Below are 22,884 nucleotides of genomic sequence, written 5' to 3' on the forward strand. Positions count from 1 at the left end.
GATTTCATATACTTAATTTAACAAATATTTTATGCTATTACTTACACATACATACATATATAATGCTGTGCATGCTTTATACTTTACTTTAAGTTATTTAGCAGATCAATATAAAAATACAAAAAGCCTGGAAAAGTGTGCCTTCACTATCAAATTTGTGTTTATAGTATTGTAGATTGTAAATATATAAATATGTGTGTACATATATGCACATATACAATATATTATATAAATGTATTTTTGTATATAAGAACAGATCCATTTTGTATGCATAAACTTCAGTTAGACATTTAATATGTATTTTTATTGAAATTTTTTTATTATTTTTAATATCTTTTTTTAATTCATAAACATTATATTTAATATTTTGTTCATTAATTTAAGGCATTACTTTAAGCATATTTAACATGCATAACAGAGAATTCAAAAATATTAAAAAAAAATTAATTTTATAACATTATACATAAATAATCCATTGAAACGCTAAAAAAATATATTAATTTTCAAATAACTAAATATATGTATGTACATACAATAAAGTTTAACTGCAGCTACGCTTAACATTTACCAATATTTACAAAATATACGCTTTTCATTTGAAATGACCAACTTGGATTGCAATAATTTCGTATCCAAGTGGCTGAGAGTGAAAGTGACACGTCGTAAGTCGTAAAGTGAATCGTTAGTGTTCGTTTGTAAACGCTAAAGTGTCGTTTGGTTGTTTGTGGCAAGCAAGTAATGTTACTTAGGGTCGTTAAATTGCATGGGAAATCCTTACTTGGAAGTGTTGCAATACAATTTGAGTTCAAATATGTCTCATTGAAAAAATTAAAAAAAAAAATTATTATGCGAAAATAGATTTCAGTTGTAAAGCTTTTTAGTATACAGTGGTAAATTTTTCAAATATATACATATATGTATGTGTATGTTTAAACATTCAGCAATTCAGTTTGTATACATTTTATTCTAATCAGTTTTTTAAAATCGTACAACTTTTCATTTTTTTTGATTTTTCATAAATTCCTAAACATTTTTTTTAAATTTTTTGTTATATTTTTAAAAAAAACTTTCATTCATAGAACTATAAAATGCTTTTTGTATTACCGATTTTCATAATTATGCGAGACAAATGGAATATAAATATTATACAATTATTAAATAGATTATTACAAAAAAAAAAAAAATAATAATAATAAATAAAATAATAATAACAAATAAAATAATAATAGTAAATAAAATATAAAATTTAACTATTATTTTAGTTTAAGAAAGAAAAAGAAAAAGAAAAATTAATTATATAAAGCATTTGATTAAAAATCACATGAGTTTTACCAAAGTGAAAATGTAAGTCTTAAAAAAAGAAAAAATAAATGAAAAGAAAAAAACCAAAAAGAAAATAAGTAAAAATTAATAAATAAAATTAAAATAAAGAAATGTCACACGAAAACAAATTTATTAAATTGAAAATGTAAGCCTTAAAATAAAAAAAAATATTTAAAATAAATTTAAAAATATTAAAAAAAAATTTTTTAAAACAAATTTTAATTACCAAGTTAAAATTTTATGTACTGTATTTAAATATGTTTTATAAAGAAAATTTTCATCAAAATATAGGCAATACACAAAAGAGAATTTTAATTTGTCCCGCAAAATATGTGAACCAGCAAATAATATAATATAATTTGATTTTTACATGATTAGCTTCTCAAAAGTTTGGTCACGCTTTATGAAACTTCTTTAATAAAAATACTTGTTAATTTCAGCAGTTGTTGTTTTTGTTTTTACATTTTTCACCCAGTATTTTCTGCTTATGCTACAAATAACTGCATATGCATGTTTGAGTGTTTGTATTTAAATTTTCCGTTACATTATTTGTGTAGTATAATTTGATTTAGTTTATTATGATTTTATGTACTATTTTTCCATACAACAACAGCAAGTAAACATCAAATTCCATGCAATTCAGTTCAGCTTGTTCTATATTATACTTTCCATAACTGTACAGTTAATATGTAAACATTTTTTGTTTATTAATTCATAAAAATTTCATTAAGCCTACAATTACTAACATTAACAGATGATTTTTGATTTTGATTTTGATTCAAAACTCCTTCAGACTGCCACCTCGTTTTAGTTTGGCGAAACGCTTAAATCCCATACCGCTACTGCTCGCCAAAAAGCCGCTCTCCTTGCCGCGCACATTGAGCGTGCTGGCGCTGAGCACGCCCAGTCCACGGTTGGGGGCGCCGCCATTGCACACACGCTCACGCGACATGTAACTGCCGCGAAAGCGCACACGACCGCGACGCCCGATACGCTGCAAGGGGCGCCACTCGAACTCCTGCGATTATAACTTTTTCTCCCACACCACAATGTGTGCGTCGTTCGAGTTGGCGATTAGTGGTGTTGAGGCGCCACTGCTTAGCGTTGCCGATTTGCTGTTCGGCGAATTGGCGTTGTTGTACCAGACGTGTCGCCAGTAGCCGCGTCCGCCCATCAGCGTGATAATGGTGCGCGGTCCGTCGGCATTTTGTTGCTGTTGTTGTTTGTTCGTTTGCTTTTGTTTACGTTTGAGTGTCGCTACAGCAGCGGCGGGTGGTGGCGTGCATGCGCCGCCTGCATTTGTGCCAGCATTCTTGGTTTGCTTTATCTCCAACAATTTGAAGCCATCATCGGATTTGGGTGTGCTGTGATGTTGGTGTATTTCGGCGCTTGTCATTAGTCCATTCTCGGATATGTTACCCAAATCACTGCCGTTGCCTGAGGTTTTGTGACTAGCGCTGCTGCTGTTGCGCGATACCGAACGTCCGCCGAAGAGGCGTATGCCCATGCTTTCTTCACTGCCCGATGATGTGTAGAGGCTAGATGATTTCGAGTCTACCGACCAGTTGGAGAGATCGAGTGACCGTGGGCGTGAGGCCTTCATGCGCAAACGGCGATCCAGTGTGCTCACCTTACCGGGTATGGCCGCCAATTCGGGGTCGGAACGGCGCATGCCTTCGTACATCATGTCCATGAGATTGCCCTGCGTGCCCTCCTCTGCGTCGTAGTCCTCCTTCACGAAAATCAGTTTACCATACAAGCCGTAGACGTCACAGCAGCCATGTTCGCTATGATTGAGCGTGCTCGTATTTGAGTGCATGCTCGTGTTGAAGCCACGTGGCAGCGTCTTGGCCATGCGCGCCGAGTCGGAGGAGAGATCACGGAAACGTTTGCGATGGAAAGCTGGCGAGTTGACGAGCGAAGCGCGTAGTTTCGATAGCGATTGATCGAATGAATTTTGCTTATCCAATTTGGAACAACGCGGCGAAGAGGCGTTTGAGTCACCATCCACGCTAAGTTCGCGCAACATCGAAGCTGAGGGTGAAGCAGTGCCCGAGAATGATGACTCATCCTTTGGCAAGTCGCGACGTAGTATCACCGTCGATTCGTCCAGATCGGCTTCTGTGAGTTTTTTGGGATCGGCATCGATTGCGGGCAATTGTAGGTCATCACCCATGCTAGGCACTGTAACGGTGGGCTCCGCACAAAAGGCGACAGGCAGCGTTTGTGTCGGTGGCTGTTTATAGCTTGGATAAACGCGCGGTATAAGTGGCAGCAGAAAGGTGATCGGACCAAAGTGTGCATGGCAAGACATATTTATGCCGCCGCTGATAATCGGCACACCTTCGAGTCGTGGTAGCGGTATGGTAACGGCAATACCAACATTCGTGCCCACCCACAGCAAACCCTTGCAGGCCATGAGCGCAGTTACATAAATGGAGCTATTGTTAACTGATTGCTCCTTCTTGCCATCGCTCCGCAACACACTTGAGGCAATATTGATATCCTGCAAATGCTTAAAGGTCTCTGTGTGATACAAACACAAAACAGTTGAATTTTTCAGCGAGATCCATAAACCGATGCCGGAGTGTGCCATTAAGTTGACCTGTTGATTGGCACCATGTTGCACCTCAAAACTCTTCTGTATCTCACCGTTGAGCGCATTCAGCACATATACGCGATTCGCGCACGAAGCGTAAATATTCATATTGATTGGCAATAGACTTGGCACTGGCAGACCAGATTCGCCCAACAGCACCACTTGTGGGTCTTTAAGCATCCAGACGCCATCGTACGAACGACGATAAATGAGCATTATGGCATTTGAGAGCGCCACATAAACGACATCGAAGTGATAGAGTATACGCGTAACGGCGCCAGGTACAGTGCTGCAGCCCAATTGCTCCTCCTGTTCGGGGTTTTGTGCTGAGTAAATCAATATTTTACGACTGTCTGTGCCCATCCACACTAGATCGCCTAGCAGGCTATTGTGCTCTTCACGTTTCTTCACACTATCCAGTCCCTTGACGAACTCCATGGCGGTAATCTGTGTCTCGACCAAGTCGAAGGAGCCCACATCACGCAGATTACCGGCCTGTTGATGATGTTGCGAGAGCACTGCTATATGTGAGGATGTGCCGTCGCTAGTACAGACCCATAGGTAGTTCTGTTGTTTGTGACGACGGCGTGCGTTGCCGCTTAGCTTTAAGTCGTTGGCGATAGTATAATAACAACCACAGCGCACCTGCGTAGAGAGAGTTCGGAACATTGAGACAATTGGTAAAAATCAAAAAACGAATGAAGAAACTCACCTCTGTTTGATGCTGTGACTTGTAGACTGGTATCGCTTTGACGAAAAGTGGCAATTTGGTGGATTGTCGCTGCATTACATGTTGTTGCTGCTCGTAGCTATTGCCTAGTGATTGTGGCTCTGTTGAAGTGGACGTCTCCCAGGCTGGCGAGTTGTTCGGGTCTAAAGCCAATTGTGCTAAACGTAGCTCCGTGATCCATTCCTTCTTCACATTCGGTGTTTGTGTCTGGAATGTGTAGGTCTCCTCTTTGCCCGACTTGTTGCGCGCTATCAATTGCAGACAACACGAATCAACCCAAGCCATTTCCTCATCTTTGCGTTGTATCGAGGCTTGTATGGTATTCAAGACATTACGTGTGGTATTCGTATTGAGCTCTTTGTATGTGCCCTTTAAGGTGCTGACGAGATCGTGTATACGTGAGATTACTTCATAATCGTACATGAGTGTGCTCATCTCGGAGCAGAGATTATCGGCGCCATTGGTGAGTTGTGCAGCTGGTGAGCTGTCCAATGAGTGACCACCATGTGAGTGTGTGGCATTGATTGGTAGCGTATTGGTGTGACTATTGTTGCAGGAGCTACTGTTGGATTTGAGACTTCCACCGCGATTGAGACCTGCGAAAGGGTATGAGAGAAGTAAGTTGACGAAGGGAACAAGTCTTAATATAATACTTTTTAGATTAGATCGGGTCTGCGTTATCAGCATGAACCCCAATTCGCGCAAAGCTAAAGTTTGTTACCGTTATATTTTTTTATAGGCATACCGTAAATAAATTTAGATTTAAATCAAAATTTGTAAAGGACTATATTAAATTGTTCGAAGAATAAATAGAAAATAATAAATTTTAAACCATTCTATGTGTAGTTCAAGCTTTGAGGTCTAACCTAGTTTTTAAAAAAAACAAAATTAGAAATTATTCTACAGAAATATAGTGTGTTCTGCGACTATTCCAAACATAAAATCAGATTTGAGGCCAAGACAATTTTAACCGACTTTTGCTGAAAATACTTGAAAACTCACCAGCAGTTAATATTCTCGAGAGCGTTGCGGAAGTACTATTATCCACGATTTCCACATCTGTCACTGGATACATCCATTTGAAACTCAGCTTCTCCGTAGCGCCAAAGTCATGTGACTGCTTCGGTGCGACCGAAACACAAATCACCTTATCATTGAGCAATAATAGACGACGCTGCTTGGACTTCACAATAAGACCAGCCTGATTGAACTCCACATGTGTCACATTATCCTCGCGTAGAAGATAACGCGCACGATTACCATCTGTCGAGGTGAGTGAGCGTGCATTAAAAGTGCCGGTAATGTGGCCCAACATATCTTTGAAGCCTTGATATTGTTCAGCTTCGCGTTTACGCTCGTTCAGCATTTCAGCGAGTAATTCCAATTGTGTCAGCGCCAATTGTAGCGACATACGATCGTGGTGACCTTGTGGCGTATACTTGAGTATATCCTGTAGAAAGAGAATGAACTGTGGAAAACGTTGCACTGGTTTAACCATCAGACCGAAGAACGAGAGACGATCGTGTGCGCTAATTTGTTTGACTTTGAAGAAATCAGCTAACGCTGATTTACGTTTCTCCTCCATTTTGGCGAGTTCCATGGCTGCTGAGAAATTATTTATGAAGCCCGAGTAGATTTCGAGTATGCGCGGCTTGCTGAAGGCATTCACAAAGCAATCGCCCAAACGCTCGTCACGATCCCAATTGCATACGCATTCGGCGAGTGAGATGCGGAATAATTTGTGTGATTGCAGAATCTCGGGCAGGCGATGAAAGAGTGTGGCGATCTTGGAGCCACTCAAAATAGGTGGGTTGCTCTCTTCGAGAGGTTTCTTATAATCCTAAATATAGAGATAATTATAAAGCAAATGTGAATTAATGAATTTTTATAAAAAATGGCTAAGTAATTAAATAGAAGAGAGTTTTTATATGAGAAAATAATAAAAAATTTGCATGATTAACGAACGTCCGATTTTTTGAAGAATTCTTCAAATTGAAAATAAATTTATAAATTTATATTTTATATATATTTTCTTATTTTAATTTGAAATAGCTGTTTTGAGTTATAAAATATAGAAACTCTCTAAGAAGATAATTTTAAATACTTTTTATTAGTAATTGAGTAATGAATTAGTAATTATTTGGACTTGTACCTATTGTATTTATGCTAACAGTTTGGTGGTTTCGGTTACTAATTTGGTAACTAAAAGTACGGTTTTTTATATAATTTTTATTTTTTTTATTTTTTTTTGTTTTTGTTTTTGGATAGGTTCAGTTACATTTTGATAATTTCGTTATTTAATTAGTAGTAGATTTGGTAGTAGTAGTTGTTAGTAATGGTGATGGTGATGCAATTAATGCGTGACGTAGGATTTGGATGGCATGTAAAGAAATAAAATTCGTATGGTTAAAATGGATGATAATATACTTAATCAAGTTGGCTTGTAAGTTTTAATATGAGCTATATATGCATAAAATATATATATGGTATGTACGCAAAAGATGCTTAACGGTGAATGATTAATGTAAGAGAATGTGCGAAAAATGTATGAAAATGTGCAGTATGTGAACGTGAGTAAAATATGTAATTATTAGCCTCGTTTTTTTCTAAGCAAGTAACAAAAGAATGCACAATCAGCTATAATTTTTTCTTAAAGCATTTAATCGCTCTCCGTTGCATGAGAAAATATACATTAATACTAAATCAAATAAATTATTCATAAATTATACTTTAATACTAAATACTAAATCGTTAAGTGGGATCTTGTTTTTTGCATTTTCTAAGAAAAACTAACCATACAGTACATATTTTTTATACCATTAGAGACTTTAACAAACATAGAGCCTACTGACTTTAAAAAAAAAAAACTAATATTTTGACGTGCGTATTTTTGATTTAAAATGAGGTTTATTCGGATTTTGGGTCGAAATTACTTTCCTCTTTAAAATTTTCCAAAAAAAAAAAAAACCAAAAAAAAAACGGTGTATCTGGGACAGGAGGTCAATTTACACCTAATTTCGCGAATGAAATTTTATATTTCTACAAGATAAAAATTAAAACAAGAAAAAGCGTTAACCGAAGGTATAATAATACTTTTTACAAATACAAAAGATTTCAAAAGAATAAATAAACTTTATTCCGATCATTCAGTTTGTTTGGCAGCTATATGCTATAGTCATCCAGTCTAAACAATGTCTTTGGATGGTGCATTATTGCCTTAGACAATAATCCATGCCAAATTTCGTGAACATACCTCCTCAAATGAAACAGTTTTCCATACAAGCACTTGATAGCGATTGTTCAGTTTGTATGGCTGCTATATGCTATAGTGGTCCGTTGACGGCAATTCCGACAAATGAGCAGATTGGACAGACGGACATGGCTAAATCGACTCAGCTCGTCATACTGATCATTTATACATATATATGCCGTTTCCTTCTGGGTGTTACAAACTTAATATACCCTGTTCAGGGTATACAAACTTAAAAACTTGGATATTTGAATTTTTCACATACATTTTGAGGTTATGTAAAAAGAGTGTCTATATAAAAGTTGTAGATATTCATAATACCTTTTATAGAAAAGAATAAGTGTTTTAACTAAGGTGACAAAACAAGAGCTTGTGCGACTGTGATTAAGCGCTGATATTTCATTAGAGCTTTTTGAAAGCTGTTAATATATTTTGTAAGGTCTCAGTCTGTAGATCCGAAAAAATATATGTAAATATAAATATAAACGGAACTATTAATAAATAAATAATAACGACCACAAGGGTTTTAATTTCGAATTCTTTTTCAACGACTTTGAATTGAACTATCATTAAAATACAGCTGGCTAGAGAGCACGAAAGACAATTTCTGCAAAGATTTTATGCCACCTACTTTCTACATACAGGCACGACGAGAATAAATATATCTGAACTAATCATAATTTTAAATCCTAACGACTTTCTGTCTGATCAGATTGACGAAATTATACAGGTTTTGCTGAAGCTGCCACGACATTCCGGTCTATGTAACTGGAACGGAAGCGAAATTTTACAATCTTGCAGCATAGCTTAATAGAGGCTATTGGCTTTTGGGCGATTGCTTCATTCAGAGGGTCTAATTGTGAACAGTACAGGCCCGATTTAAGAGTAGTAAAATCTTGCTAACCCTCAACCGTGGCTTGGGCACCTATTGTGCCAGCTGAGTAATCATCTTTTTCAGATCGACTTGATCGAGGTCGAGCTCTTTTTGTATTCAGCCGCAATTGCACGTGTTTGGCTGTTACAGTATTAGATCCCTAAATTCGCATTTTCAGTCGCCTGACTTGCGTTTTCGACTTTATCAAAGAAAAACTGTAAAATATCACTTATTTTCTCTTTCCTTTCTTTGCATCTATGAAGCGTGCTCAAATAACACTAAGTCATGGAATCAAAAAACTGTCTGAGAAAATTTTTCGAACTTATACAACGTGAGACGCTGATTACTAAAGTCATCTATTTAGAAAATAATGACTTTATTTTTAATATACCTGATATAAATTCTTTGTTTCATGAGATGTTTCTTAAACATGTATCGATGGTCTTTCGTGAGATTCCTTTAACTGGCTGATCGGGTTGTTGGGTGTTTAAAAAGCGAGTTAGGATTGGTGAAAGTTAACTCAAAGACAGTACTTTAGTCTCTTTAAAAAGTCTACATATAGTTTTCGTTGTGCTTTTTAAAATTTGTGATTCACCATTAAGCCTCTTCTCTAAAAGAAAACTATCCATGCAAATCATTATTCTACAAAATATCTTTGTAAACTACAGGCAACACTACAGCAAACTACACATATGTATGTATTTGAGAGTAGTTATAATGCGATTTCGAATAAATTGTTTACGTACATTGACTAGACGTTGCAAAGTGGCCACATATGAGTTCTCGCTGTGCACAATTGCAGCCACAATGTGGCGCCGCTTCAGCTGCTGCTGCGATAGGCCCGGCGGTGCGGGTGGCAGCATTGGCGTGATGAGGCGGGTGTGCGCAATGTTTGCCGAGCCATTGGCGCGACTGCCTGGCGGTAACATTAGATCCAGGTCAAAACGCGATGCCGTTAAGGCGGCCTCTTCATCGTCATTCTGTGCAAATGAAAGCAAAATAAACGAAAATGTTAAATATTCCGAAGAACGATTTTCGAATGCACGAGCACGTGTCTGATAGTCTGATACACACCTCTGGTACGCCGGGCATTTTGTTGGCGCTCAACTTTTGTGGCGATGCATGTGTCGAATCTCCGCAAGCTGACAACGCTGCGGCATCCGGCATATCAATGCTGGATGTGGTCGATTGGCGGCCGCCTACATCGTACTGGTGTGATGAGCCGCGTCGTATCGAGAACCAGCGTGAGAGCCGGCCACCCGGCGATTCACCTGGTGTGGTGATGTCATCACGTGCACTTTGGTGTGCTGTCGGCATGGTGCAGGCGCTAGCACGACGTGTTTGCGTGCTGTTGCCACTGTTATCAGCGGCGCCGTTGCTGCCCAACACCGAATGGGTTGCGGAATTGTTGGTGGATGTGTTGTTGGCAGCGTTTCCACTGTTCGAGGAACTCGTGCGCCATTTGTCAAAGGACAAATGCTGTTTGGCCTTGTTGAGTGTGGAACGCAATTGTGAATTGCGTTGATTGGTGGCGCTCAACGACGTCACGCTGCTGCGTTCACGTTCACGTTCGTCCTCCGTTGCGGCTTCGTCGTCCGAAGCTGAGTGCGTACTGTTGGCGTTGGCGGTGGCCTCCTGGTCTATCGATTGCTCGGAACACCAACTGTCCTCGGATTGTACGGAACGTGTGGAGGCGTTATGTTCGAGACGTTTCTTTGTTGCGGTATTTACAGTGGCGCCGTTTTGACTGTTGTTAACGGTTTCGGTGGTTGCAGTTGCGGTGCTTACACCAACGGCCGCTGAGCCGCCGTTGGTGCTGAAACTTCCGCCGGCAATTGTGTTGTTTGTGTGCGCAACTAAGGCGGTTGCGGTGTTTTCCGCTTCGTTAGATGGCCGGCCGATGCTGCTCGGACTGCCACAGCTTTTACTATGCTGATGATGATGGTGCTGTTGTTGTTGTGATTGATATTGTTGCAGCGGTGCTGCAAGCGTGCTGCTATTCAATAAAGTGTGTAGACTGTTATATGAGGAGCGCGAGGCGTTCAACGGGTCGGGGCGATGTAACGAAGCGTTGTTGGCGTTGTGATGCAATTGTGCCGTAGTAGTAGTCGTGATGCTGCCGTTGTTGCTATCGCCGAGCGGTGATAGCTCAGTGCTGTTAATATCAAGTTTAGGTAGGGAGTCCTCCCACGAACCAGAATTCAGCTTAGATTCATCTGTAAAGGAAAAAGAACGCATTTTGAATGCGATTAAAGATCGTACTTTAATTTAAATTAAATTAATAACCTATATATTTTTGTCTTATAGAACACATACAACCTTCTGAATGCGAGTAGCTTTGAATTTTTTTTCAGCCGAAGTAACAAATATTGGAATGAGTGATTGGGTGTAATTGGATCAAAACAAGAAAAAACGTAAACGTCGGTTGCACCATTTTCCATACAAAACTTGCTTTCGACTCAGTTTATATGCAGCTATATGTAATAGTGGTCCGATATACTAAATAATATTTAAGGACTTTAGCGTTGTCTTGGCTTATAATTGGTTTCAAATTTCGTGAAGTACTTTCGACAAATAAAAAAGTTTTCCATACAGGGACATGATCTTGATCATTCAATTTGTATGGCACTATATGCTAGATATCGGCAGTTCCGACAAATGAGCAGCTTCTTGAGGAGAAAAGGATGTGTGCAAAATTTTAGATCGATACCTCATAAACCGAGCGATTAGTTCGCGTAAATACAGACGGACATGGCTCAGCTCGTCATGCTGATCATTTATACACTATATACCTTATAAGGTCTATGACATTTCTTTCTGGATGTTAAAAGCATCGTGGCAAACTTAATATTATATGTTAGGGGTATAAAAGTGCGAAAAATGTTCGGGTATAATTGGCATCTTATTATATAGAACCTACCAAAGAAATTTGTATATGGCTTATCACTCGCGATTGGGTCGGTAAGTAATAAAACTTACAAAATACGATTTTATTAGAAATCCTCAACGGAAATCTCTTAAAAATGTTCGTAGACATAAAATACTGCAGAAATAAATTAAGAAATGTGTGAAGAAATCTAAATACACGGAAATATCTTTATGACGCAATGTCAAAAAGTCCTGTTAAACATCTCATTAGCTATCAAATACAATAGCTTGAAATTATTTGACTCTATTCTGATATATTCGCTATGCGTAGTGTTGTCTCTCTCCGTAGGAGTATGTGTACATTATAAACAGTCTCTAAAAGTTTTTGGGATGAATTTCACTTCCAGTTATGTTATGGTGTTCGATTTTGTCCCATAAAAAGAGGAACCTAAAGGATTCAGGAAAACTCGGAAAATTTTTTATATCGATAATGCATTCCGCAAATTCATATTGTTACAGGAAGCGGCGATTGGTGGTATTTAGAAGACTTTTTTCATTAGTTTGTCCTTTTCTAAGTATCATGGACTGTCAAACAATGCTTACGTTCTCAATCCATTTGTACTCTGCTTTTACATACTTTTTGAAACCTTTTCTCTTCTAGTAAAATCAGACACCTGCTAAAGCTCTAACATTTCAAAATTTCAGATGAGCCTTTCTCTAAAAAAAAATACTGAGATATTTCGAATTTTGCGCACATACATACAAACACATACAAATATATCAGACTAAGAGTGAAAATGTGCTGAGATTTAAAAGTGAAGAGTCACGGTCATCGTTTGTCAATGAATAAAAGCAATTGAAAACTCATTTTCGTACAGAAATTACGCACAACAAACATTAATTCGACACGTTTCGTTTATCTGTGGGCATTTCTCAACACCATTAAAGTCCATTAAATCAACAAGCGCAAGTAGCTGTCGGCAACTTAAGCGCAAGCGGCAAGTAAACACATACTACAATTACAATAACAAAACAACTCGTAACGCACACAAACAAACACTCAAAGCAATAGCGTATACTTTTTACTATACTTACAAGTATAAATACATATTTTTATTCTTTTTTCACTGGCCATTTTCTTTGATTGTTTGCGGTGCCATAAATGTTGGCGAACGCTGGAAAGTGTTCTTTAAGCGCGCCGCCCACGCTGCGGCAAATTGAATCCACGAGCTGGAGCACTGCTGGCTAACTGTTGCGCGCTCTTTTCATTTTAATTTTCGCAAATTTACATTTTAGCACAGAAAAGCAAAGAATTACACACATATATGCATTATTACAAATAAGATTCGTTACTGCCCAGTGTACAACTAGTGTGCAACACAAACCCAACTAGTTCGCCGACTGACTTTACTTCATACAAGCAACCGGTAGTTTTTCCTTCTTGATGTTCTACGAAATGTCGACTGTCGAAAAAGACCAACACATAACTAGTCCGATAATCGAGCAAAGTTATTTGTTTAAGGGGTTACATGGGCTTCGCGGCTTCAAAATAAGAGATGTCAAGATTTCTCGCGAACTACTGAACCGATCTTAATGAAATTTTACACAGGGCTTTGATATATAATTTACAAGGTCTTGCCGCGGAGGATTTTTTTTGTTTAAGTACAACTATTTAAATAAAGAAATGTCAAGTAAATTCGACCGAAATTTTCATTTTGTTGGAAAAACACTTTTTTATCCTCCGTTCAAGCGCGAGTTTATGGTCTTAACTAAAACACTTATTTTTTCTTTAATTTTAGATGATCCTGTCAGGAGTTATGCTGACAACGCGGACGCACCTTTTTTTTCGAGGGGTCACCAGAAATGACGTTACAATGGCGGAGTTTTAAATTTTAGTTTTTGAAAATCTCAAAAATTATTCTTTAAATGTGTGTCTTTAAGACAGAAAAAAGTTTGAATTAAACAAATAATTTTTCATATAGAAAAAAACTATTGAAAATAGGTCTTTTTTTACCCGACGAAACCCATGTAACCCCTAATAAAATAACTCAGTAATAAATTGGTAACTCGTTCTATAACTGGTATACATCTGGTGCTTTCCGGAGTAGTTGGATATCATTTAAAAACTTGTAGTTATAATCTGGTATATTTCGCGACTAGTTTAATGTTTTATTGCAGGCAATTACAGTTACCCCATATGCACTTATATATACCTATATACATCCTTAGCATTTGTCTTGTAGGTATTATGTTTATGGTTGTTGTACTCAGTCGCTTGAGGCAGCTTCATTTAAAAGCGTTTCTTTTATGACCAATAACAGTGCACATTAAATATTATGAGTTTTGAAGTCATGAATGACTTAAATGCGATGTTTGTCACGCGCTTAGTTCTTATTCCTTTTGCGGCAATGCAAATATGATTTTAAAGATAAGAGCAATAACAAGCCAAGTACAAGTTATAAATGGCAAGCGGTAGTCCGAGAGTATTGTTTATATATTTTGTGCTACTCATATCATATGGTCATTAGGGTGGTTCAATTAAGTTATAACTTCAAAAAGCTTATACCAAATCCCTATCTCTTTTGATATTATTACAGACATTAACAATCCTCTTCCAGAAGGCTAGTGGATTATAGTTGCCGTTATGCTTTCGTTGAAGTCTACAGAAGGCAGTCTACTTGAAAACGCAGATAGCAACCTTGAGTTTACATTTTTGAGCAGCATTTGGAAAGTATTGTAATCGCCAGCATTGCTGAAGAGCTTAAAGAGCAATAAATATTTCGCGGATAAATTTTGGTAAATTAATCTATTTGAAACCTTCGCAATTAAATATCAAAAGTAATATATACATTATTTCTTAAAAGATACACAGTAAAAAACAAAAAACAAAATGCCATTGAGCATGATCGATAAAATCATTAAAAGTGTGAAAGAACTTTGCTCCGGATTTCTGTAGTCAAGTGAGTTCAGCTTTTAGCATTTTGGAATATTATTTATTTGGAAAAAAAGCAAAATATGGCGAGGACTTTATTGCCGTTTTCCACGAAACAAGTAATTTACACAACAAAATATATTCAAACAGCTGATCGCAGCGTTACCAGATTGTAATAGTAAATTATTAACCTTTTAATACTCGTATTATACTACTAGGCAAAATTTAACTAGTGTAAATATACCGTTTTTAACACTAGTTCTTGGTTGAACATGGCTGCTGATATATAATATAACTCTATTATCTTACTTATTTCTCTTTTTTGTACCCTCAACAGCTACAGCTTGACGATCTCGAGTCCATTTAGCCATGTCCTCCTGTCTGTCTGTCCGTCCGTGCTTCTGTATATACGCGAACTAGTCAATAACTTTTTGAGATATCGATCTCTTTTCTCTTCAAAAAGCTGCTTATTTGAAACCCCCGATATCGGACCACTAAGGCATACTATATGTAGCTGGCATACAAACTGACCGACCAATATCAAGTTCTTGTATGAAAAAATTGTTTATGTCTGAACCTTTCACCTGGTGCAACCGAAGTTAACGCTTTTGCTTGTTTCTGTTTTTTTTTTTACTTGTTATGTAATCATAACATGATAGCAACAGAAAATTGCACCACCCTCATTTGAAAACACATTTTTACATATGTATGTATATCTAAATATTAATTATTTTTACCACATTTTATATGTAGATGAATGTGGGTTTTACAAAACATTAATCTTGAGTGACTGATTCAATGAGTAATCATATAATTGAATGGTTAATGTGAAAGTGTGTAGTATATTAGAATAAATATACATATCTACGCTGAATCATTTGCATGAACGTAGCCAAATATGTAAGAAAAAACTTACTGACATTTGGATTTAAGCTTGCATACAAAAATTTATAAATGTTTTGTAGCGATTTTAATCCATTTTAAAATTTAAAGTATGAGTCCTTGGTATTGCAGAGCCGTTGCTAAATGTCCTATAACTATATGTTTGCAAAATTTGTTTCAATTTAGTAACAGCTTTCTTTATCAGAGATTATTGATGAAAACAAAAGACGAAACTTTCGCACATAAAAATTATAAACCTATTTACGTTATTAATAAGGTATAAGTATGTAAACCATATACAAATAAATAAGTATGCATTTATTTGACGTTGACAAAGGATTAGCTGTTAATCCTTCTGGGAATTAACACCCAAAATTCACATACATGTATATGTAAGTATGCATGAGTATATGTATTTAATGTCATTAAGTAGTTCATTGAACTATTAAGTTTAAGATGTTTATAAATATGTGCAAATCTGTTAAGCTATTTAAGAGATTTTTGAGATTACAAGTTGATGTGAAATTCATTTGATTTTATAACTTTACTTACTTTTACTTTATTTTAAATATGCATACGTAGTAAAATCAGTAAAAGTGAATCCCTAATACAAATATATAAATAAATATACATATATACCGCCCTATTTTTATAAAGAACAATTTGAGTAATAAATTCTGTTAGATGTAGTTCCGAGAAGTTGGTAGCTGTACCAAGGTACCTCACCTGGAACCAGTTCATTCATGCGACTGTACGGACTAAGAAAATATAACATAGCAGCTTCAGGAGTGATTAAAAGGATGGTAGCCGCTAATATAGTTCTATGTCTGCTTTAAGGTCTACAATATGCAAAAATTATTTGAGAAAGTTTGTGTACCAAAAGCTTGAGTATGCTATACAGTTCAACCGGATATGGTATTATTCTCCGAATTGTGATTGTATTGCGAATTGGCACTAATGCTCAATCTTAAGCCTTCCAAGCAGTCAAGCTGTCGTCTACTGATATTCTCACTGTCGTAAAAGTGCACTATTACTGTTTCAAAGTCGCAATAAACCTGATAAATATATAAAATAGTGAGAGTGATTGCATTGTCATAACTTCAGAGCCTAGGTTGTGTGCGAGGTTTCTGAAGACATCAAACAGAAGCGGTTAGTAAATGTTAGTTATTTGAGCAATGATTGCACACCCGATATAATTTAGTATATAACTTTTGCGGGTCTGTTTTACAAGATATTCATAACGGAAATTGAATTAGTGATAAAAATACCTGGTATTGGAAATTCCGACTTGAAAATTAATTAGTCGGAGAGAATTTGAGTTCTATGAATTATAAATTAACTAAAATACTTTCGTTTCTAAACAGGTATTAAGGTAGGTAAATAGTAATAACAAAAAAACGTGCCTGACATACTAGACAATATTACCTTGAAGCTATAGTTACAATTTCTATTCGATTTATGCGATTGTTTCCGAGCACCATCGTGGCTCGATTTGAAAAACGCAGTGTAGAGAAAAACACGCTTTACGTGCTGAAGTAGACTGACCACAACGCTTCAAAACTACAGCGAATTGGACGGGGATAAAATAGCTTCTTAAGGGTTTCGTCAAAGAAAGTGACAGAATGCCTTGATCTCTTAGTGGATCTAACATCTTATTTCACGATAAACCTGCAATAGATGGCAGGCCATAATGATATCACTGGTACCTATGAACCAGATGAACTAGCTAAAGCAGGCACCACCCTACAATTAAACTCTGAAAAAGATGAAATTTAATGCCTCTGACGACTTGCAGATTATTATACGCAAACATGTAATAAATATAGCTGAGTCTTGCTGGAGTCAATCCCTAACTTGCTCAAGAAGCAGACAAGCGTGGCATGAATGGAATATGGGTCGCACATGCCGACTATTAAAATTCAAAAGAAATGGCATAAGAACTATAGTAGGAGTGCTAACAGTTCACTGTTTAATTGGCAGACATGCCAGCAGAGTAGGAACTATTATATAAGCTGTCAGGAGGTAGAAGAAGAGCGGATTATAAAATATCTTCTATGCAAATGCAAGGCTTTGTGAAGGTAAATAATAGCAATTATCGGTTAAGGATTTCTTGACGATATTTCGGATATTGCATAGTAAAATTTTCGTACAGATGAATATCATCAGAAGCGCGGGGTTATTTAAAGAAGAGACAATAGCGTGAGAGGGGGATTTTAGTCCCGGTGGTATAATAATGGGCCGCCAAAAGGCATAGATGCGTCGGCAGACAGCCACTCTACCTTCCTACCTAACTGCCTACTCCTCAAGTTCAAAACCACCAGTTTTATATGTTGATGTCAATGTCCGAATTTCAATCAGAAATATACCAGTTGCTTGTATGAAAAAGTACTGTCGGAAAAAGCAACATAATGGAACCAACTATTTACAATATGATCTAATAAAGCCACTTGTTTGCAGATTTTTAGGTATACACAGCTTCCGCAAAACTATATTTAGTGACAAAATAGCATTTATTTTGATATTTCTTAATACAAACACACATACACATATGCATGCATAACACATAATCATTGTTTCGGTACTTCTCTGTGAACATTTGTATTCATCTGTAAGCTGGTTTATTGGCGCAGTAAGTGTACTGGCTGAATGGTATATCATAAATCAAATTGTCACATTTCAGTTAATTAAACATCAATTGCAAAATTTCCAAACTCTTCGGAAACAATGAAAATCCGGTTAATTAATTTCGATTGACAAAAAATAAACAGCTATGCATACATACAAGTACATACATATATATTTGTATAAGTATATGCAATATTATAGAAAATAGTAAAAAAAAAGCTCGCACAACTCAAGTTAATTGGATCACTTCGTTAACCTGTTTACCTACTCCTCACAAAAATACACACACACACACCTACACGATTTTTCACTTTTTTTATTGAATTCGGTGCCACGTAAACCAGTTTGTCCCCAACTTTTGGTATTGAACTTCCTGCTCACACACTGCTCTAGTTTCTATTTCGGGTAGGCCGAGACTATAATAGTTTCCTGTGTCAGCATTTCATTGAGGACTTCAGTTGCCCTTTTGCACGTCTATGCAAATACAAATGACATATGTACATACATACAATGGGTTCCTACCCATAGAATATCCAATTTCATTTATTCATTCGACGACGCCTACCTTTTGAGTCGCGCCGACCAGTCGATCGGCAAACAAGCAAAAAAAAATGGCAAACAGTGTTTGTTATTGTGTGTTGGGGAAACGTGCTGATATCTCTTGTTTGTTGAACTTGCGGAAAGGCGTTTGACGCAACACTGTTGCACGTGGCTTGGACAAACAGGCAATCTTGCGCAGACTATGCCTACAAACGCAGTTATAGATGAGCTTGCTGATATATATATATATATGTATATTGGTACATATGTGTATATAAAGAGTATACGCGTGTATAAGGTTGGGTCAAAAATCAATGTTTTTTTCGCTTGATACTCCGAAAAATTAGTTGGTGGAAACCACTAAGAAATGCTCTCCAAGTATCAGCTCTTAATTATAACGGGAAGGCCCTCAGTTATATATTATATTTGTTTCTTAACACCGGATAGAGAATTCATATCTCGCTTCCAACTACTTGAAAACATATTATGTATTGTGAATGTTGTAGGAAATTAAATCCTCTTCAAAAAAGGTCTATTAAAATATTTTCGTAAACCTAACCGTTTAAAAGATATTAACGGTTAAAGTTTGACTATTTTAAGAGGAGGATTTTTCCGTTACAATTAAGAGCTGATACTTGGAGAAATTTCTTAAGGGTGTCTATCAACCAATTTTTCGGAGTATCAAGCGAAAAAATAAATATTCGATTTTTTTGACCTACCCTAGTGTATATGCAAAAATACAATTGCATGCTGGCAGAAGCTTTTAGTGCGCTTATTTATTCATCAAAGGCGCTTTTAAATTAAGTCTGCGCAGAATGGCTGAGTAAATCGATTAGTAGGTGTATCTATTTTTGTATATTCTTTCTCGACATGCATGGGGAAATGCAAATGAGCCTACTGCCGTTACTTTAGAATTGAAAAGAAAAGAGAATTTAATTAGAAAATTTGCCAACTGTGGAGCCCGGCTATTTATTCTCAATGGATGCGGCTTGTCGGGGCGGCGAAAATTAGTTGAAATAGAAAAAGTAGAAAAGAGTAGCAAAAACAAAGTTACAATCATGCAGAAACGCTGTGACAGTAAGTTTTTTGTGCTCTTTGCAATGTGACCCATTTTCAATTCGTTTGCTGTGCTGCATATTGCTGCCCACACTTTCTTCGATTTGAACTCAAGTGCAGGCGGAATATTGCTTCCTTTTGCTCGTTTTCACTTTTTTATTATATTGGAAATTTTGCAGGGACACTGTCAGCGGCATGGGTATCTGCATAGACTGGTTATTTAAAATAAATATAATTGATATCAGCTAGTTTGACCCGGCGAACTTTATGCCGCCTAATTAAGGAATTACTGAGAGCAACCGATTTGATAATTGTTGGAATTCTTATACCCTGAACAAGATATATTAAGTTTCCCAAGAAGTTGTGATACAAACAAAACCAGATGAAAGGTTGAATACCATATAAAATATATACATACATATGTATGTACATATATATAAGATCAGTGTGACGGGCTAAGCCGATTTAGCAATGTCTGTCTGTTTCTATACATGCGAGCTAGTTCCTCAGTTTTTGAATTTTCTCCTCAAGAAGCTACTTATTTGTCGAAACCACCGTTACAGGAAAAATATATTATATATCAGCCATAAAAACTGAATATTAAAAAGCAAATCCATCTGTGGAAAACTTTTTTATTTGACGAAATATCTTTACAATATTTGGAGTGGATTATTTTCCGACAACATATTGTTCAGATCGAAACACTATAGCATATAGTTGCGACTCTAGCTGACCGATTAAAATCGAGTTAAGGATCTTCATAAAATATTTTTTTTCCTTATAAAATAATCTTTAGTCGACTTGGAGGTTGTTTATATCAAACAACGTGACTAGAAAAAACAACGAGTACTGGTTCGCAGACTCACAATGCGAATCAAATTATTAGGTGTCTGGCATAAACATTTTTTGGACTAGTGATGGCAGAAAAATGTCATTGACTTGCCATATATATTTATATAAAATTTTTTACTCTCCCTGATTTATTTTCGTGGGGTTATTTCAACGATAAATTAAACGCTAGAAATGCTCGGTACATCACCAGGCAAATATTCATAGTAAAATAATTTAATATTTATAAACCCACTAAAAAGATGATATGCCCAGTATAAAGAGATATTTTAAAAAGGTATGATTGTTTAGATCGTTTATCTGAAAAACTATGAAATCGGTTGTTCATATGTAAAAATATAAAATATTTTTATTGCAGTTGTTTTCATACCCAAAACTGTAGCTTATTTGAAAATATTGACTTTTTGCACTTTAGTATAATTAATGGTCGTCTAATTCTAATGTCACACAGTGACACCTGTAGCAAATGAAAGCCAACTGTAAGCAAGTTGTTAATATAAATATAATCTACAAAGAAGTTCAGCCTCAATTTACTTTTTGGACGACAACTTGAAAGCGTACGAAAGCAAACATTTAACAGATAACAGCCCAGACACATTAGTCTACAATTATCTTTTATACACATATGCCAGTATTAGTATATATAACATGCGATACAAATATGCTCATCTACATACTAACATATATGGTTGCAAGCGTATCCACGACTCGATAAGCTTGTTTGAATTTTTCTTCATTTGCTTTTGCAAAAGCTTTTGCTGTGACATTTGTAAACATGGGTGTGAAAAGCAACACTTGTTAAACAAGCTACTAGTCGCAGCAAAGATGCAGATCTACCAATGATAGCACATCCTTGCCGGCACTTGCCACTTGCCGCTTGCCACCTCATCCAATTTAGTGTGTTTAATGAAATTCGCTTTGTCACTCATTCATGTGCTAGCTGCTGGTAGCTATTAAGCATACAAATAACAGCACAAATCGAGACAGATCCCAACAAAAAAGACACACACACATGCTTACATATGATACATACATACATGCATGTATGCCTGCATATTTACATCCTCATGTGTATGCGCATGCGTGTGTGCGTTTGTGCCACTGTTTGGCCAGATTCTTATTTTTTTTGTTTGTTTATCCATTTGTTTGTCTACACAACGCTGTCAGCCGACTTGTTGTAGCCGGCATTAGGCGTATTTGATATCTGTGCGCTTTGTGCAGATTCATATCTCACACCGGTTTTATTGGTGGCTCAGCAAACAGCAAACAGCATACAGTCAACCTTATTTATGTATGCACACTTGTTCCTATGTGAATGTGTGTGTGTGTGTGTTTGCGCGTGTTGACTGTGTGGTTGACATGATTAATCGATTTGTTCCTGTGGCAATATTACGCATCGTTAGATGCGTGTTGTCACCACTTGGCTTTATTGGCTCTTTAAGTTGCGAGTCAAGTGGGCATGCAACGTATCGTTATGTGCGTACCTGCTACCCACTTTCCGACACACCGTCACACATACATATATTTGCGCATATGAAGCTAATGCGTCTAGGTAAATGTGTGGAAACGCGTCGCTGGCATCACTTTCATAGTAAATCAACACGTCTAACGACAAATAAAATGTCAACGTCTACAAAAACAACAAGAAAAACTAGTGCCTCACTTTACGGTTTCGATTTCAACATATCTGTATCTTGAAATTTTAATCGGACTCCTTTTTTGTTGCTTAACTTAGTGAGTAGACACCAGTTTGCTTATTTTCTCTAGATGAATATGGTCATTTGTCATATCTTGCAATGAGTACGATGCGTTACACATTTGTGCGCATATACTTTATATAACAGCAAGACTGTTAGGATGGCCGTGCTGTTGGAGACATTAACTTTGATCCCTTCTCATTTTGCCTTCCGGCTGCTTTAACTGACTTGAACTCGCCATTTATTTGCTTGCTATGTTTGAGCGCTAAATATCGTCTAAAAATTTATTTTTAAAGCAACAAGAAAAAATAGTGACGGGGTCGCACCAAAGCTATAATACCCTTCACAAATACAAAAGACTCCATAAAAGAACTTGATTTGATCTGTTCGTTTGTATAACAGCTATATGCTATAGTGTGCCGATCCGAACAATTTTTTCGAAGATTATGCCGATGCCAATTACGAGAACTGAATTGTTATTGTTCTATTTCTATGGCAGCTTTATGACAAAGTGGACTGAAAATGAGCGGCTTCTTGGGGAGAAAATGATATGTGTTACATTTCAGGTCGATATCTGAAAAACTGAGGGACTAGTTCGCATGTATACACACATACGGTCAGACAAAATGACAACGACTCAGCCGTCATTCCAATCATTT

General features: G+C 36.6%; 1 protein-coding gene across 1 annotated transcript in view; it reads right to left on the reverse strand.

Annotated features, from left to right (window-relative positions):
• Positions 1 to 1,961: 1,961 nt before the first annotated feature.
• The window catches only part of LOC106627929 (rhoGEF domain-containing protein gxcJ), a 231,677-nt gene continuing 210,754 nt past the window's right edge, over positions 1,962 to 22,884 (reverse strand). Inside the window, exons 2-6 of the mRNA XM_070110459.1 lie at positions 9,851 to 10,992; positions 9,523 to 9,756; positions 5,655 to 6,492; positions 4,635 to 5,248; positions 1,962 to 4,567 (exon numbers count right to left, since the gene is read on the reverse strand). Of these exons, the coding sequence (XP_069966560.1) occupies positions 2,348 to 4,567; positions 4,635 to 5,248; positions 5,655 to 6,492; positions 9,523 to 9,756; positions 9,851 to 10,992 (5,048 nt within the window). The 3' untranslated portion in view covers positions 1,962 to 2,347. The remainder of the gene's footprint in view (positions 4,568 to 4,634; positions 5,249 to 5,654; positions 6,493 to 9,522; positions 9,757 to 9,850; positions 10,993 to 22,884) is intronic.

The sequence above is a fragment of the Bactrocera oleae genome, chromosome 5, assembly GCF_042242935.1.
Source record: "Bactrocera oleae isolate idBacOlea1 chromosome 5, idBacOlea1, whole genome shotgun sequence".
In the NCBI taxonomy this organism is placed as follows: Eukaryota; Metazoa; Arthropoda; class Insecta; order Diptera; family Tephritidae; genus Bactrocera; species Bactrocera oleae.